This window comes from Pararge aegeria, chromosome 6 (genome assembly GCF_905163445.1).
Source record: "Pararge aegeria chromosome 6, ilParAegt1.1, whole genome shotgun sequence".
In the NCBI taxonomy this organism is placed as follows: domain Eukaryota; kingdom Metazoa; phylum Arthropoda; class Insecta; order Lepidoptera; family Nymphalidae; genus Pararge; species Pararge aegeria.
The window spans coordinates 3,603,904-3,619,009 of record NC_053185.1 but is presented as its reverse complement, the minus strand read 5'-3'; the positions used below and the strand labels follow the sequence as shown (position 1 = coordinate 3,619,009).

The window sequence follows — 15,106 nt, the reverse complement described above, 5'->3', positions numbered from 1 at the left end:
TTAAATAACAACTAGTAAATAAAAACAATATTTTTTTTTACTTTGAAAACGCAGTTGCAATATTATAATCATCGAAAGCAAAACTTTAATATTTTGAAAAACGAACGACCAGGTCAATAAATTTAATATTGTTATATATTTATTAAAATTAGCACTTTTTGCCTCCTCTAGAGCCTCCACTTCCGGCTGAACCTAAACAAGTGTCCATCAGTAGCCCACAAACAAGGTAGGGGTCACAATCACCAGCTGGTCTTCGATCTTCCATAAAACCTTTGCCTTTCTCTTTTATATTTCTTTGTAGACGAATAGAGGCTTTTCTATTTGCAATACCCCAAGAGAACTTATCAAAAGGTGCTGTTTCAAATTTACCAGACAATCGCATGCGATTCGTTTGCTCATCGGCACCGTATCGTTTCATATGCTTCATATGATTCTGTTCTAATTTTTTAATACATTCTTCAATGAACTTATAACCGCCATCGGACCGCATTCTTTTTGTACTAAAGTTATGATGCATTCCAACACCTGGATGCTTTGGACCCATGGGCTTTGGATGGTAAGTAATAACGACACCGTAGTCTTCAGCTACTCGAGACATTAGAAACCGTGACATCCACATGTCGTCTGGAGCTTTTATTCCTATCGTTGTGCCTATTTGCCATTCCCAACAAGCAAACATAACTTCGGCATTGGTGCCCTCGAAATCACATCCAGCATACAAGCAACATTTTGAGTGAGCCTCACTTACATCTCTTCCAGCTATATATTTTGCTCCCACTCCACAGTAAGAAAATTCATAATTTACCGCAGGAAAACCACCTCCTTTGGGCCAGCCTAATCCCCAACCATCAACATCTAACATGGTATATTCTTGTTCTAGACCAAACCATGGCTCTTCTGCTTTATGTGCTTCACATAAGTCATTGCAGAATTTCCTATGATTGGTAGGGGCTGCTGAACCGTCTCCCATATAGACTTCAGCCAGCACAATAACATGTGGCTCAAGCCTGAACGGATCTCTATATACTGCACAAGGCTTCAAAGACGTGTCAGAGTTATCGGTGGCGGCTTGGCCACAGGAGCTTCCATCAAAAGCCCAACCGGGTGCTACATCGGCACTATAAGGTGTACAATTTAAAATCCTGTCCTTACATCTCATGTTAATGCCTGATCCGTCAATCCAACAGTATGTTGCCAAAACCTTATTGCAGGGCATTGGTAGTCTTATGTATCTGTCCATTACTTTTTTGCTCATAATATGATTAATGGATTGTTTAAGCATTAACCTCTTTGATACAAAATATACATCCACATGTTTTTGGAGTTTACAAAAGCACTTAAGAAAGCTCTCCATTTTAAAATTTCATTCTTTAAAAAAACTATAGAAAATTAAAAAATATACAGAAAAAATATACAATAAAGAATTTTGCCTACCGTTTAATTTCAGTCATCTTAATTTAAATGTGAATGAAGTTTCATAAAATACAATTGTTTTATAAGACACACCTTTTCCAGCCAGTCAATTTAGGCAAGTTTCTGCTAAAAGAGCGCAAACTCTATACGGGTCACAATCACCAGCTGGTCTTCTGTCTTCAAGAAAACCACTTCCTTTTAACATAACTCTTCTTTGAATCCTTACCGACGCTCCTCTATCTGCCACTGCCCATTTGCATGTATCGAAAGAAGCAGTTTCAAACTTTCCTGTTAGTCTTTTTTTGTTTTCATTTCCATCTCCAAGTCCATAGTTTTTTATATACTTTGTATGCTTATCACAAAGAATTTTGCACACTCTTTCTATTTCCCGTATTCCTCCATTATCTCTCATTTTTTTAACACTAAAATTGTGATGGCAGCCTATGCCTGGTTGATATTTACCCATCGGTTTTGGATGGTAACTGATAATGGTATTAAAATGTTCAGCTATTCTGTTTAAAAAATACCTTCCCATCCATACGTCATCCGCAGCCTTTATTCCTAAAGTGGTTCCGACTTGAAATTCCCAAGTTCCTTTCATAACTTCAGCGTTAGATCCCTCGTAGTCCATGCCAGAATAAATACATGCTCTTGCATGGCATTCTACAATATCTCTTCCAGCTATGTGTTCACCATTCCCACAGTAAGAAAATTTGGATTTAATCACTGGAAAGCCACGACATTTTGGCCATCCTAGAGGCCACATATCCGTATCAAACATTGTATATTCTTGTTCTATCCCAAACCACGGTTCTTGGTGTGCTATTTTACTAAGAACTTTTGCACAGTTTGCTCTGTAATTTGTAGCTGTAGGTGTTCCATCGCAATGAAACGTTTCACAAAGTACTACGACATGCGGACTTTTACGAAATGGATCTCGATATATTGCACATGGAATTAAGATCGTATCGGAGTCGTTCGTTTTCGCTTGGCCTGTGGAACTTCCATCAAATGACCATTTTGGGGCCATGGTAAGGTCACAAGGTACTCTCTCTAATATACGATCCTTAGAACGCAAATGTATGCCGCTTCCATCAATCCAAACATACGTCGCTAGTATTTTATCTTTTGGCAAAGGTAAATTAATATAATGATTATAAAAAGCATTGATGGGCGTATTCAAACTTGCTACACCTGAAGTAAAATGGTGTTGAGCCAACGTACGTGCATATATTTTAATGTTAGAATAACTTTGTAGGATATTTCGCCAACGTGAAATACTTTTTATATATATAGACATTACATTTACAAAATTAATAAAGTGTAAAAATAAGAGGACACAATATTAAACTGAAAGTATTGATGATTTTCTATATCTAGACGGCTAGGGCTATTAAATAATACAAAATCTAGTAGCCTTTTATATTTGTTTACCTTAAAAAATAATGCTCATTTATGGACAATGCCATCACAGCATGTAAACAATATATAGAATGTAGAAACGCTGTTATTTGACGCTCTACATGTCGCAGCGGTGAGTTTTAAGAGGAAAGTCCTGGGTTCGTTAACTGGCAAAGTTGTGGTAAAATGGCTCTGTGTATAGAAACCACGCATTGTTGTCTAAAATTTTACAAATTTTAGATTATATAAATATATAAACCAAATCTCTTGCATTCATTAGGAAAAGATGTTTTAAATATCGTGTCTTTTTATGAAAGCGTTGTAAGCAAGAGAAGACACTGCTGTCACGTGTGTAATATGTAATTTCAAAAAAGGTTGACAAAAACTTAAGAACTATGTTTAAGGAAAACCTATCGTGTGTGGCAACGTCTCACATTTTTATTATCAGCAATTTTTAATATGGTGAATTGAGCACACTAAAGTATTATCATTATGAGGATTATTCATTACTTACGTTGCCGAGAGGATACAAACGCTACATAATATGTAAATGAAGCTGGAACCCGACGTTGCAGTACGTTTTAAAAAACATCCAAAAAACATAGGCTAGGACTATGGAGGGTAGAGGTAAGGAGAGTCATCTTATATGGGAGAAAAATTGAAAAAGTGTCCAGTGTATGCGCTAAATAACAGTTCAAAAATCCTCCACAATAGCGCTGGTGGATGCACAGGGTATGGTATGAATGTAGCAATCGTAGATGAATTGAAGTATGCCGAGTTAAAAAATTTAATGTCATTATCGATTAAAGTAGTTAATTATTGAGAATTTCAACAACTTACGTTGTACAAAATATTGTGGTAAATATAACCTTACTTCCTTGTATCTCCATACTTCCTTGTTTAATTTTTAAGCCTACTCTAACAATATTTATATTTGGCGCTTCTTTTAAGAGTTACCCTGATGCAAATGTGGCGCCATCCTAATTTAATACATTTTGACGACACTTTTTCATATACACAGATGACTCTCCTTACCTCTACCCTCCATAGCTAGGACCCAGAGCCGGAAAGCATCGTGATTGTGATCGTCTGGGGTTTTGGGGTTAAAAGTATGGAGGGTAGAGGTAAGGAGAGTCATCTGTGTATATGAAAAAGTGTCGTCAAAATGTATTACATTAGGATGGCGCCACATTTGCATCAGGGTAACTCTTAAAAGAAGCGCCAAATATAAATATTGTTAGAGTAGGCTTGAAAAATAAACAAGGAAGTATGGAGATACAAGGAAGTAAGGTTATATTTACCACAATATTTTGTACAACGTAAGTTGTTGAAATTCTCAATAATTAACTACTTTAATCGATAATGACATTAAATTTTTTAACTCGGCATACTTCAATTCATCTACGATTGCTACATTCATACCATACCGTGTGCATCCACCAGCGCCATTGTGGAGGATTTTTGAACTGTTATTTAGCGCATACACTGGACACTTTTTCAACTTTTCTCCCATATAAGATGACTCTCCTTACCTCTACCCTCCATACTTTAGCGTTAGCACCGTTAGTTACTGAAGTTATACTTCTACCCTCCATACCTCAATAGTATGGAGGGTAGAGGTAAGGAGAGTCATCTGTGTATATGAAAAAGTGTCGTCAAAATGTATTAAATTAGGATGGCGCCACATTTGCATCAGGGTAACTCTTAAAAGAAGCGCCAAATATAAATATTGTTAGAGTAGGCTTGAAAAATAAACAAGGAAGTATGGAGATACAAGGAAGTAAGGTTATATTTACCATAATATTTTGTACAACGTAAGTTGTTGAAATTCTCAATATTTAACTACTTTAGTCGATAATGACATTAAATTTTTTAACTCGGCATACTTCAATTCATCTACGATTGCTACATTCATACCATACCGTGTGCATCCACCAGCGCCATTGTGGAGGATTTTTGAACTGTTATTTAGCGCATACACTGGACACTTTTTCAACTTTTCTCCCATATAAGATGACTCTCCTTACCTCTACCCTCCATACTTTAGCGTTAGCACCGTTAGTTACTGAAGTTATACCTCTACCCTCCATACCTCAATAGTATGGAGGGTAGAGGTAAGGAGAGTCATCTGTGTATATGAAAAAGTGTCGTTAAAATGTATTAAATTAGGATGGCGCCACATTTGCATCAGGGTAACTCTTAAAAGAAGCGCCAAATATAAATATTGTTAGAGTAGGCTTGAAAAATAAACAAGGAAGTATGGAGATACAAGGAAGTAAGGTTATATTTACCATAATATTTTGTACAACGTAAGTTGTTGAAATTCTCAATATTTAACTACTTTAGTCGATAATGACATTAAATTTTTTAACTCGGCATACTTCAATTCATCTACGATTGCTACATTCATACCATACCCTGTGCATCCACCAGCGCCATTGTGGAGGATTTTTGAACTGTTATTTAGCGCAACAACTGGACACTTTTTCAACTTTTCTCCCCTCCATACTCCATAGTTAAAAGCACAGACTAGTAAATAAATAGTATAAGAGTCCGTCATTTTAACTTAAATGTCATTTTGTGTTTATCTCTAAAGTGAATCTAACGAAAAGCCATAAATCAAAAGAAGAAGAAAGTGAATCTAGAATGTAAATACAGAATCGCGGTCTACCTTTTTGGATCAGAGTTATGTCCTCCACCTTCATATAAGGTGGATTGGATGTACGGAGATAGTAAAGTTAATTGTTTTGGTTGTGATTGCAAAGTAATCTACTAGAACAAATTACCTGTTGGACTTTAGCAATGGAAACGTAAGAATTATGTATTAACCAATTGCCAATTACCATCCTTGTGTCTCGCTAATACTTGGAAATGGGTTGAACGATTCGATTTTTTTTTGTTTTTGTTTTGTTAGCTTCAATGCTGGGATTGTTTGGGAAGTATTAAACCCTGTTGAAGCAATGATAGTGGGTAAGACTTTAGTTTCTACTGACTGGGAGACTGAGTTCTATCTCCCACACCTTGTAACACTTTGGATTTAAAAGAATTAAAATATCACTTCATCTTAACAGCCCATTAATAGCCGTTTACAAGGCAGGGCACAGTGATAAGGTGTTAGATGCACATTACTTATAAAAGTTAGAGGTGAATGCTGGGATTCAAACTCAGCCCCCTGAAAGTTAAAAAAGTCAGTTATACATTAGTAATATAATAATAATTTGACAAGGTCTAGAAATGCATTCTAAACAGCACACAATAAAAAAAAAATATGATTGTAGGAAAAAAGGAGAAAGCAAACTAAATTAAGTAATTTTAAGGTATTATGCTAAAATTTTAAAATTAAAACATTATTTAAATCAAAATTAAACATTAAATAAATAAAACTAGCAAAGTCAGCAGAATAACAATGTTCAAGCTTGTCAAAAATTAAGTTTTTATTTATCTAAAGTTTTGGACAATATCAAATATAATTTTGTTGCAGAACCAAGGCAAATGCAGCATTTTTATGCAATTATGAAGTGATGCAGATTCTACAGAAATTGAAAGACAATACACAGAAAAAGCACAAACGGGAGGGTTCTTTGGCTACTGTGACTTATGAGGTACTAATTTATCTTAACCAGTTAATTATACTGAAGTTTGTTTTTTCTCTGGAGTTACTTGAGTTAAAAATCTTAATGCCTTTGATAGTCAAATTCTTGAAGGTTATAGGTATATGTTTCTATCACTTGTTTTAATATTTAACAGACAGTTCACTATTTGCAAGACACAGAGTGCAAGAATCAAAGTGCTGAATCAATCCAGAAGTTTCTTGAAGCAATGAAAGGGTTCAAATTAACCAAATCTGAGAAGCTGATGATGGTGAACACACCGCCAAGAACAGAACTGGAAATCCAATTGGTAATCATTTCTTTAGTGTAGTCATCATTATCATCATCATAATGACCTATTAAAGTACTTCATCCAGACAGAAGCTTCCTCTTATAGCTAATGACTGCCTCTTTGGTCTAGTGGTTAGCATATGTACAGATCACAAGATACTGGGTTTGAATCCCAGATCTGGCCATCTGGCTGGTAAGGTATTATGTTTTATTGGCTAATGAATGTTGAGTACCATCCTGGAGTTAGAAAATGGGCAGTAATAACCCCCATATCTCGGAGAGCATGTTAAGCCGTCTGTCCAGGTATAATAATAGCTGTTGAAGGCCACCCATCTGCAGTTGAGCAGTGTGGTTGGTCGGTCAATGCTCTAAAATCATCTCTCATATGAGAAAAGGCTGCAGATGATGATGAATGTGGATTTGCTGATTATAAGGTTGATTATGTTATCACCATATTAGTTAAGTTATAATAAAGAACCCATGGCTTAATATGGTTGCTTGCTGGCCAATCCCTTGTACAATATCTGCGATCACTGCTGGCCTGGAGACAACTAAATCTTGATGTGTTTGCCAATGAATGAACAAAGTTTATATTATTATTTTGTTAATTTTTTTACAACTAATCTATAATTTGATTTTGTTCATACTTTTTTCTTGCTATGTTTGTTTAGTACTTCTGTATAATTAGCTTTTCGCTATTCTAATTATAATTATAATATAATATATCAATAGTAATATAAAATAGTTGGTTTCATCAGATCTGGAGAGTTATTGTATGATATATGATATTAAAGATCTCCTAAGCTTAGTAACCCTCTTAATAAATAAGATTTGCAGTTGTGGTCATGAAGGTTGTGTGGTAAACAAGCAATTTGCACACCACCCTCTTTCAACTTCTGTGACACGTTTTGTTTGTCTGATTCCAGATAGTCCAAGAAAGCGAAGAAAGATTATCAGAGGAGGATGTTAGGAAAATCATAGAATTAGCAAATGAATTCCTCCCAGCGACTCCATAGTACTCTAAATAGTACACTGCATTTAACCTTTAAAGTTTCTAATAGTATGTAAGTATTGAAAATAAAATTTATTTTATCTTTTAGTGTTTATTTTTATGTTTTAAACATTCATATTGCAGTGTCAGTAGATATATAGGTATAGATTAACTTTATGGCAATAAAACACAAAAAAACAATTAAAAAAAAAAACAATGACAGTACCTACATATTGTTAGGGTGCAAAGACGTACCCCTTTTATGGGGGAATCCCACATAACCTCAACATGGGTTGGAATTAGCCTTAAACCTTTTCCACCAATTAAAAAAAAAGGATGCAAAGGCGGCCTTAAGTCCTTATTTTAATTTTAATATGTATTCTTTTTTGTTTCTAAATCTTATATAACTTATATACCGACTAGAAGTTTCCCGATTTCGCCCGCTTTTATTTTCAGTTTGTAAAAAACCCGCAGGAGCCAGGATGCAAACTATTTTTGTGCAAAATTTCACTAAGATTAGTTTAGCGTTCAATCTTTGGGAACTTTTACCAGCAGATAGTACAGTTCAACAGTTGAGCCGAAAATAGGTAACAAACAACACAGACAAACTTTCGCATTTATAATATTATTATGTATGATTGTCTAAATTAAACTGAAAAGCAAATATACCCAAAGTAACTGTTTATTTAATAGATTAGATTAATATTTTATCAAGATTATGTTAATTATTTTATTTGTTAAGCTTATTTACTTTATTCTACTTCTTTTATGTAGTTACTCATTAATATAATAATTGTTTTTATTACTGGAATGTACATTAACACCCGCGACTTTATCCGCACTTAGTTCTGAACTACTTGCAGTGTTACCCCTGTTGAATAAGTCGGAAGGAAGCATATTTGGTGTGAAAATACGAATTTTGCTTTTAACAGCTCTTGGAAATTTAATACAAACGGTTACCACGGGATTTGTAAAAAACTAATAAATGCGGGGCAAAGCTAGTTTGCTATAATTCCAAATTCAAATGACAAAATCATATGAGCTAATCTAATAAATAAGAAACGACTCTTACGAAATCACAGACCAGACAGACATTCCAAGTTTAATAATTATTTTTATAGTTACATATAGATAATAATATATCACGTATAAATTCGCCCTTGATAGGAGCACAATTTTCTTTATCAACAATCGTATACTGTAATTTGGTACCTCAGTATTAAGTGTTAACTGATCAGATATGTACACAAATATTTGACAGACATATCACAAATCTATCTAGCAAGATTTCTATGTATAGGTATATAGTTTTCATATTTTGTTATTGTCTTATCATCGACGGAGTGTATCACAGATATGTAAGTGAAAAAACCTAAGTATATAATTTGCGATACCATCTACGTGTGTATTGTCATAGTATATTTATTTATTTGCTGAGGATAATTTGTTTTTTCTTATTTTAGTTGAGGTGTTTATTATATACCAGTAAATATGGCTAAACAAGGTATGTAATGAAATTATATTTATTTATGTGTTTTATTTAAGTCATACGAACCAATTGGTCTTGTGGTCCACTATGGATATCGAGGTCCTGGGATCGATTCCCAAGCATTGACGTTAAAAAAATATGCTGCTTATTTGAAAGAACTGAAACTAGGATTTTTGTGTTTAATTTGATTTCTGGAATTGGTAGCCAGTACTGATAGTTTCGATTAATAATGAACAAACTTTGGATAAGTTATTTTGTCTGGAGGTTTTGGCCGTGGCTAGTTACCACCGTACAAATTACACACATTATATACCATACAAAAATTGCCTCGCATTTCGTGACTGAAACTTGTTTTTTTTCAGTCACTGTTTGTCGACACCTACAGTATATTTTGAAGGTAATTTATTGTAATACGTAGAAATAATGTTTAGGTTGGCCACGACTAATTCTATACAAGAACCCCGCTAGCCCGCCTTCCTGTGCGGTTATGATATTAGGAGATATCCTGGGACTTACATTCGACTACAAAGAACCGGAACTGAGAAAACGAGAACACAAGAGTGCAGAGTTTAAAAAGGTGAATATAAACTACGTCTTTTGTCTATGAATTTTTTATTCAACTACCAGTCAGCTTTTGACTTTGATATCGTCATTTGATGATCTCTCTATCGCAGTGGTGTGGTCTTTGTAATTTGGGAATTCATAACATCAGTTTTTTTTCTTTTTTGAAGTTATGCTTCTTTTGGCGCGTTAGGAAAAAATGATGTGAATCGACATCCTGAAGTTAGCCATCATTTTAGTTTTCAATAAAAGTGAATATCAATATCTATAAGTTGCAAGCAAAAAAAAAATTTCCACTTCTTTAATTGTGTAGATTTTTTTTTGTGATATTTTAAAAAACCTTATTTAACTAGATAATGCGTTATAATAAAACTTTTTAAATGTATAAAATACCGTTTTGCTATTGTTAGTATTGATTGTTCTACAAACGTAGTTAGAGTTAGTATAAGAAGAAAGATAAAATTTTTGATGAGATTTTTATTTTGTTACGCCAAAGAAGTACAACTTCTAACGCGTGTATGTACACGCCTACACATACGTTTTTTTTAATGATTTTTGTTCAACTAGCTACAAGTTAGCCTACGACAGCTAACTCTCAAATGCAGGCAGCTAGACGTGTAAATGTTCGCGTGTGTCCAATGCTCAAAATTCACATATCTTAGAGGTAAATGCAAGGACACACAACATTGTTTACACAAGCAGCAAAGCAGCAAGTTTGTATATTCGTTAATTTTGGATGTGTATTCATGATCGGTGTCCTATTCCGTCTGGCAAAGTTTTTCAAATTATCACAGTGCCAAAACAATATTATATTGTTTTGGCACTTCGCACTTGCGATGACGTTGGCATTTATTCAAAAGGTACATCATACGGTAGCTGGTTATACGATGGCGAATCTAGGCATTGAGTCATAAAATCACCATAATTGAGATAAAGGGGTTTCTAATGGAGTGGTTTGGTTCTTGCAGCTTCATGGCTTACATGCAGACGTTAAGAGTAAACTTTGTTTTTCTTATTTCCAGATAAATCCAATGGGAACAATTCCTGTTCTGCAAGATGACGACTTCATTGTGTCTGAAAGGTTTATATTATATTTATAAGACTCCTTAATACCCATAACACAAGCTATTATTCTCTTTATTTGTAATCCACATCAAGTCAGAAAATCAATAAAAAAAGAAAAGACACTTCCAAGTAGGATACGAAAGGCGGCCTTATCGCTAAGTAGCGATCACTGCCAGGCAACCTAAGGATAAGAAAAGTAAAAGTAAAATTAAGAGGTGGGGCACACTGTTAAAAACAAACGACTATAGTCATATATGAGATTTTGAGATATATTCCCAAACATTTTTTTATCTTACGTAATTTTTTTTTTCAATGTAAAGAATACTATATTATTTCTACTACCTCTAAGAATATGTATAAAAAGTTTCATGAAGATCGGTTTAGTAGGTTTCGCGTGAAAGCGTAACAAACAAACTTACATTCACATTTATAATATCAGTAGGTATTATAATGCTATAACTGTAATGACAAAATTACCTTGAGTAAAAAACACAGACAGAAGCAGTATACAAAAGGCGGCCTTATCGCTTGGTAGCGATCTCTTCCAGAACCTTGAAAAGCATTTGAATATTTACATTTCCAGTCACGCAATAATGAAATACCTCCTAAACAAGTACGGAGGGGCTTTACAAGAGAAGTTGTACCCAAGCGAGCCGCGACAGCAGGCGAAAGTTGATCAGTGTCTCTTCTTCGAGGCGGGCGTACTGTTTCCCAGGCTGAAGGCTGTGGCGGTGAGGATTTTTTTCTGCTTTATAAGTGACAAGCTATTGCCCGCGACTTCGTCTGAGTTTGATTTTTGATGAGGCATTTAATTTAGTTAAATGAGGGGTTTGTTGTTCCGCTGAGGAGTTCTGTCCTGTATCTCCAACCGCATTCATCAGATCTATCTATCATCAGTCTATAGTACAAAAATAATTATTTAAGTCGGTTATAATTTGTCGGAGTTATGGTGTAAAGTCGTCAAACACTATCATCCCCTCTCCCAAAGGAACCGAGCTTAATGTCGGGATAAAAAGTATCCTATGTTACTTCTAACACTTCCAAGAATATGTGTACAAAGTTTCATGAGGATCGGTTAAGCAGTTTTTGCGTGAAAGCGTTACAAACAAACTTACATTTACATTTCTTATTAATAGGGATAACGAACAAGACACCGGGAGGTCAGAGATTTACACATACAATACGACGTTCAAATCAATAAGTTCAAAGTTTATATAAAACGTAAGCTTACAGAAAAATCCTATTATAACGTTAAGGATTACTTAAACGAGTAAAAAAGCTTGGGTGTGAATTGGTCCAACTTCATGGCTTAATATAAATTTAATGTGAGATGGTGATAACAAAAAAAAATATTTACCCGCCTATGTTTGTTGTGGGCTCTTCTTACACCAGGGCGCGTTTGTGACCCTCGTAGCTTTAGACTTAATTTGGCGAAAGAAGTTATCACCATCCCCTTACAATTATGTAAACGCATATGTATGAACGCCTCATAAGTGCCTGTGATTGAATTTGAATTTGACGGTATCGGGCTAACCTCTTAAGGAGTATATTAGTGATACTAATCCCTAATCGGTTTCCACGCAAGATCGCATCGGAACACTAAATCTCTTAGCAGCACGTCTTCGTCTATAGGGTGGTAACTAGCCACGGCCAGACCAGACCAGAGAAAATTCAGGAATAATGAAATCCCTAATCGCCCCTGGCGGGAATCGAACCCTCCTACTTAAATTCACAGCGCTCACCGTTGCGCCAGGGAGGTCATCAAACGTATGTGCCACTTAAGCTTCCCGTCTCGTTGAGCTATGGCGGTAGCGGTCTGGTTCTTCTACTGATCTCCTCATTCTTGATTTGATTACGAAGAGATACGACTTTCCACCTTTTTATCGGCTTCGCACGCTCAGGTTGCCTTTAAAAGGTCACTTTTAGTGATAAGGCCGCCTTTGCACCCTAGCACTAAGTACTTACTAAGTACTACATTGTGTTGTGTTGCAATAAAGTTTTTCTATTCTATTCTATTTCGACCATCTCCCTCAACCGCCCGCTGAGCCTTGTATATTTTAATTCAAAACATATTTTACTTTCAGCTACCCTCATTCTTTCACGGCCTTGCGGGACCCACATCCCAGCACTTAGAGGACATTGAAGAAGCGTACTCAGTTGTAGAGGCGTATTTGAATGGAGATCGGTACATCGCTGGCGATCGCATTACCATCGCTGACCTATCACTCGGCACCACTATTAGCGCTGCGGAAGCTATACTAGAGCTGGATAAGAAAAAGTAAGTTTTTATATATTGATTAAACTGACTGTTATTTTACATAACCGTGAGCACCGTTTGCTTTCCTGGGATATAAAGATACGAACCAAAAATAAAGTTGATTGAAATTAAAATACACTTTATTAAAATATATAACATAACGATAAAGATAATAAGCATTACAACCATCAAATATTATTTTATAAACTAAAAATATAATAATAAAAAAGCACTTTTGTTTTAAAGTGTCTCATTGTAGTATGGAACTTTGAAAAAAAAATCGAAACTAAAATGTTTCCTACTAGATGGCGCTACAGTCGCTATAAGACTGCAAAACTCAGTGGTCAAAAGCGCTCGGGCCGCGATTGCTTGAGAGTCGCAGGTTAAAATCCTGCCTATTCCGAAAAAATATATATTAAAATTATATTACATATTATAATTCATATTTCATCTATAAGGTACGAGTATATAATATAATTGATATTTCTTTCTAAGTGCCTACACTTATAACAACACTATAAAAGTTATTAAATCATCAAATATTATGCAGGTACCATAGGCGGCCTTATCTTTAAAAAGGGACAAGTAACATTTGTGTTATAGCTGATTGGTGACGTAGTTAGGGCGTAAAGGGAGGACTAACAAATAAAAAAAGGCACTTTCGCATTTCCAATATTAATTACATAACTCCGTCGAATTTTAACTGTTGTAACATCTTTTTTTTTTACTTTAAAGTGTTTTCGATCTGATTGTACGTTGTCTGATTATATAGATGTGTGAATTGTCGTAGTTTATATTTATTTCTTTTTATAGATATTTAAAAGTATAAAATAAATTCGTGGTAAACAAAAATCGGGGGAAAGTCATCAAATATCGCCGCGCTATTTGGCGTACCTAAAATTTAAATTCAATATTCGACTTTTGAAACGTTAAATATGTCTGTTTGTTAATCACTAACAAATAACAATCTACCACCGGTTCGGAAAGCAGATTGTACCGAGAAGAGCCGGCAAGAAACTCATAAGTTGCTCTTTTCCAACACCAACAATCCTTTTTCTTTTAGAATGGATATCTCATTTTAATATAGTAAAAGTGAAGTCATTTAGCTATATTTTTATTTCTAGATTTCCCCTAAGTGTCGCGTGGCTGTCCAGATTGCAAGAAGAAGATTGTTTCAAGGAGATTAACAACCCTGGTGCGGCGTTGTTTACAAAGCTGTTGCATATGAGTTGGCAAAAAAATAAAAATTAACTTTCATATTTTGTTTTATTTGTAAACCGATCTGTAAAACCGCTTTCCATACTAGATTCGCAGTACACAATAGAAAATCAAATTTCCAACGTAATTTCCAACGATTTCAATTATATATTGATGGTAATTTCGAATGACGTTATTAATAAAATATTCTTCGTGAATGTTTTTTTTCCACCCGGCTAATTAACCGGACATTTAGATTTAATTCTGACTGTCCAGATGTCACATTTAAATTTTGAGAAAATCTTGGGAGCTAAACACAATAACTCTCTTCACAACCGAGTGCAATCTGCAAATGTTTCAGATTTCAGTTAAAGCACCTATTTATTTTTTATTGTATCTTTTGGAGATAACTAATTCAATTTTAAAATTATTATTTTTCTTATTACCTTGATCATAGACTGACCACACTTGACTGCACACAGTCAATATTATTGAAACTATGCAGAATATTGTCAATAATAGTAATGATATATAGTGTAATACAAAGAAATATATAAATAACACATTTATGTAATAAAAAGCTACCCCGAAATAATATTTGACAGGATTATTTACTACAAATAATATCGTAGGGCTGATTTTCAGTGCCATCTGGCTGAAGTCGATTGAACTAGTTGATTGTCTAATCTTAGGCCTAAGACATTCTTTGGTAAAATCACTATGCCCATAGATAGCGCTACTGTTCGTTGCCATAACAAAGAACTATTAAAGTTGTGTTTTTGTTAATATATTTTATGTTAGTAAGAAACAACCTTTAAAATTTATGAATAATAAAATAAATTAATAAATTG

General features: G+C 34.6%; 4 protein-coding genes across 5 annotated transcripts; 2 read left to right on the top strand and 2 right to left on the bottom strand.

The window, feature by feature from the left end:
* Window positions 1–113: 113 nt before the first annotated feature.
* On the bottom strand, window positions 114–1,401 carry LOC120624509 (glutamine synthetase 1, mitochondrial-like). Its single transcript, XM_039891096.1, has one exon. It carries the CDS (start codon window positions 1,352–1,354, stop codon window positions 149–151), a length of 1,206 nt encoding a protein of 401 aa, XP_039747030.1. The 5' UTR covers window positions 1,355–1,401; the 3' UTR covers window positions 114–148.
* Window positions 1,402–1,422: 21 nt separating this feature from the next.
* Window positions 1,423–2,762, bottom strand: LOC120624510 (glutamine synthetase 1, mitochondrial-like). Its single transcript, XM_039891100.1, has one exon. The coding sequence runs from the start codon at window positions 2,711–2,713 to the stop codon at window positions 1,520–1,522; it is 1,194 nt and encodes a 397-aa protein (XP_039747034.1). The 5' UTR covers window positions 2,714–2,762; the 3' UTR covers window positions 1,423–1,519.
* Window positions 2,763–5,343: 2,581 nt separating this feature from the next.
* On the top strand, window positions 5,344–7,794 carry LOC120624671 (DNA-directed RNA polymerase III subunit RPC9-like). Of its 2 annotated transcripts, none has more exons than XM_039891340.1 (4): window positions 5,344–5,624; window positions 6,296–6,416; window positions 6,562–6,714; window positions 7,622–7,794. In XM_039891340.1, the coding sequence occupies exons 1-4, from the start codon at window positions 5,617–5,619 to the stop codon at window positions 7,709–7,711; spliced, it is 372 nt and encodes a 123-aa protein (XP_039747274.1). In that variant the 5' UTR covers window positions 5,344–5,616; the 3' UTR covers window positions 7,712–7,794. The 2 variants fall into 2 exon arrangements, with proteins under 2 accessions (XP_039747274.1, XP_039747275.1); XM_039891341.1 differs by lacking the exon at window positions 5,344–5,624 and adding an exon at window positions 5,733–5,784.
* A 117-nt stretch (window positions 7,795–7,911) lies between these two features.
* On the top strand, window positions 7,912–14,315 carry LOC120624670 (glutathione S-transferase 1-like). Its single transcript, XM_039891339.1, has 6 exons — window positions 7,912–9,190; window positions 9,607–9,752; window positions 10,759–10,817; window positions 11,385–11,532; window positions 12,886–13,079; window positions 14,183–14,315. Exons 1-6 carry the CDS (start codon window positions 9,178–9,180, stop codon window positions 14,307–14,309), a joined length of 687 nt encoding a protein of 228 aa, XP_039747273.1. The 5' UTR covers window positions 7,912–9,177; the 3' UTR covers window positions 14,310–14,315.
* The last annotated feature ends 791 nt before the right edge of the window (window positions 14,316–15,106 follow it).

What these genes read in the sequence shown, in the direction of transcription:
- LOC120624671 (XM_039891340.1), top strand. An exon ending in TGGCTACTGTGACTTATGAG is followed by an intron (nt 6,417 to 6,561) that starts GTACTAATTTAT and finishes AATATTTAACAG; the next exon opens with ACAGTTCACTATTTGCAAGA. An exon ending in CAGAACTGGAAATCCAATTG is followed by an intron (nt 6,715 to 7,621) that starts GTAATCATTTCT and finishes GTCTGATTCCAG; the next exon opens with ATAGTCCAAGAAAGCGAAGA.
- LOC120624510 (XM_039891100.1), bottom strand. Translation starts at nt 2,713, where the DNA reads ATGTCTATATATATAAAAAGTATTTCACGTTGGCGAAATATCCTACAA.
- LOC120624670 (XM_039891339.1), top strand. An exon ending in CCAGGCTGAAGGCTGTGGCG is followed by an intron (nt 11,533 to 12,885) that starts GTGAGGATTTTT and finishes TTTTACTTTCAG; the next exon opens with CTACCCTCATTCTTTCACGG. An exon ending in CTAGAGCTGGATAAGAAAAA is followed by an intron (nt 13,080 to 14,182) that starts GTAAGTTTTTAT and finishes TTTTATTTCTAG; the next exon opens with ATTTCCCCTAAGTGTCGCGT.
- LOC120624509 (XM_039891096.1), bottom strand. Translation starts at nt 1,354, where the DNA reads ATGGAGAGCTTTCTTAAGTGCTTTTGTAAACTCCAAAAACATGTGGAT.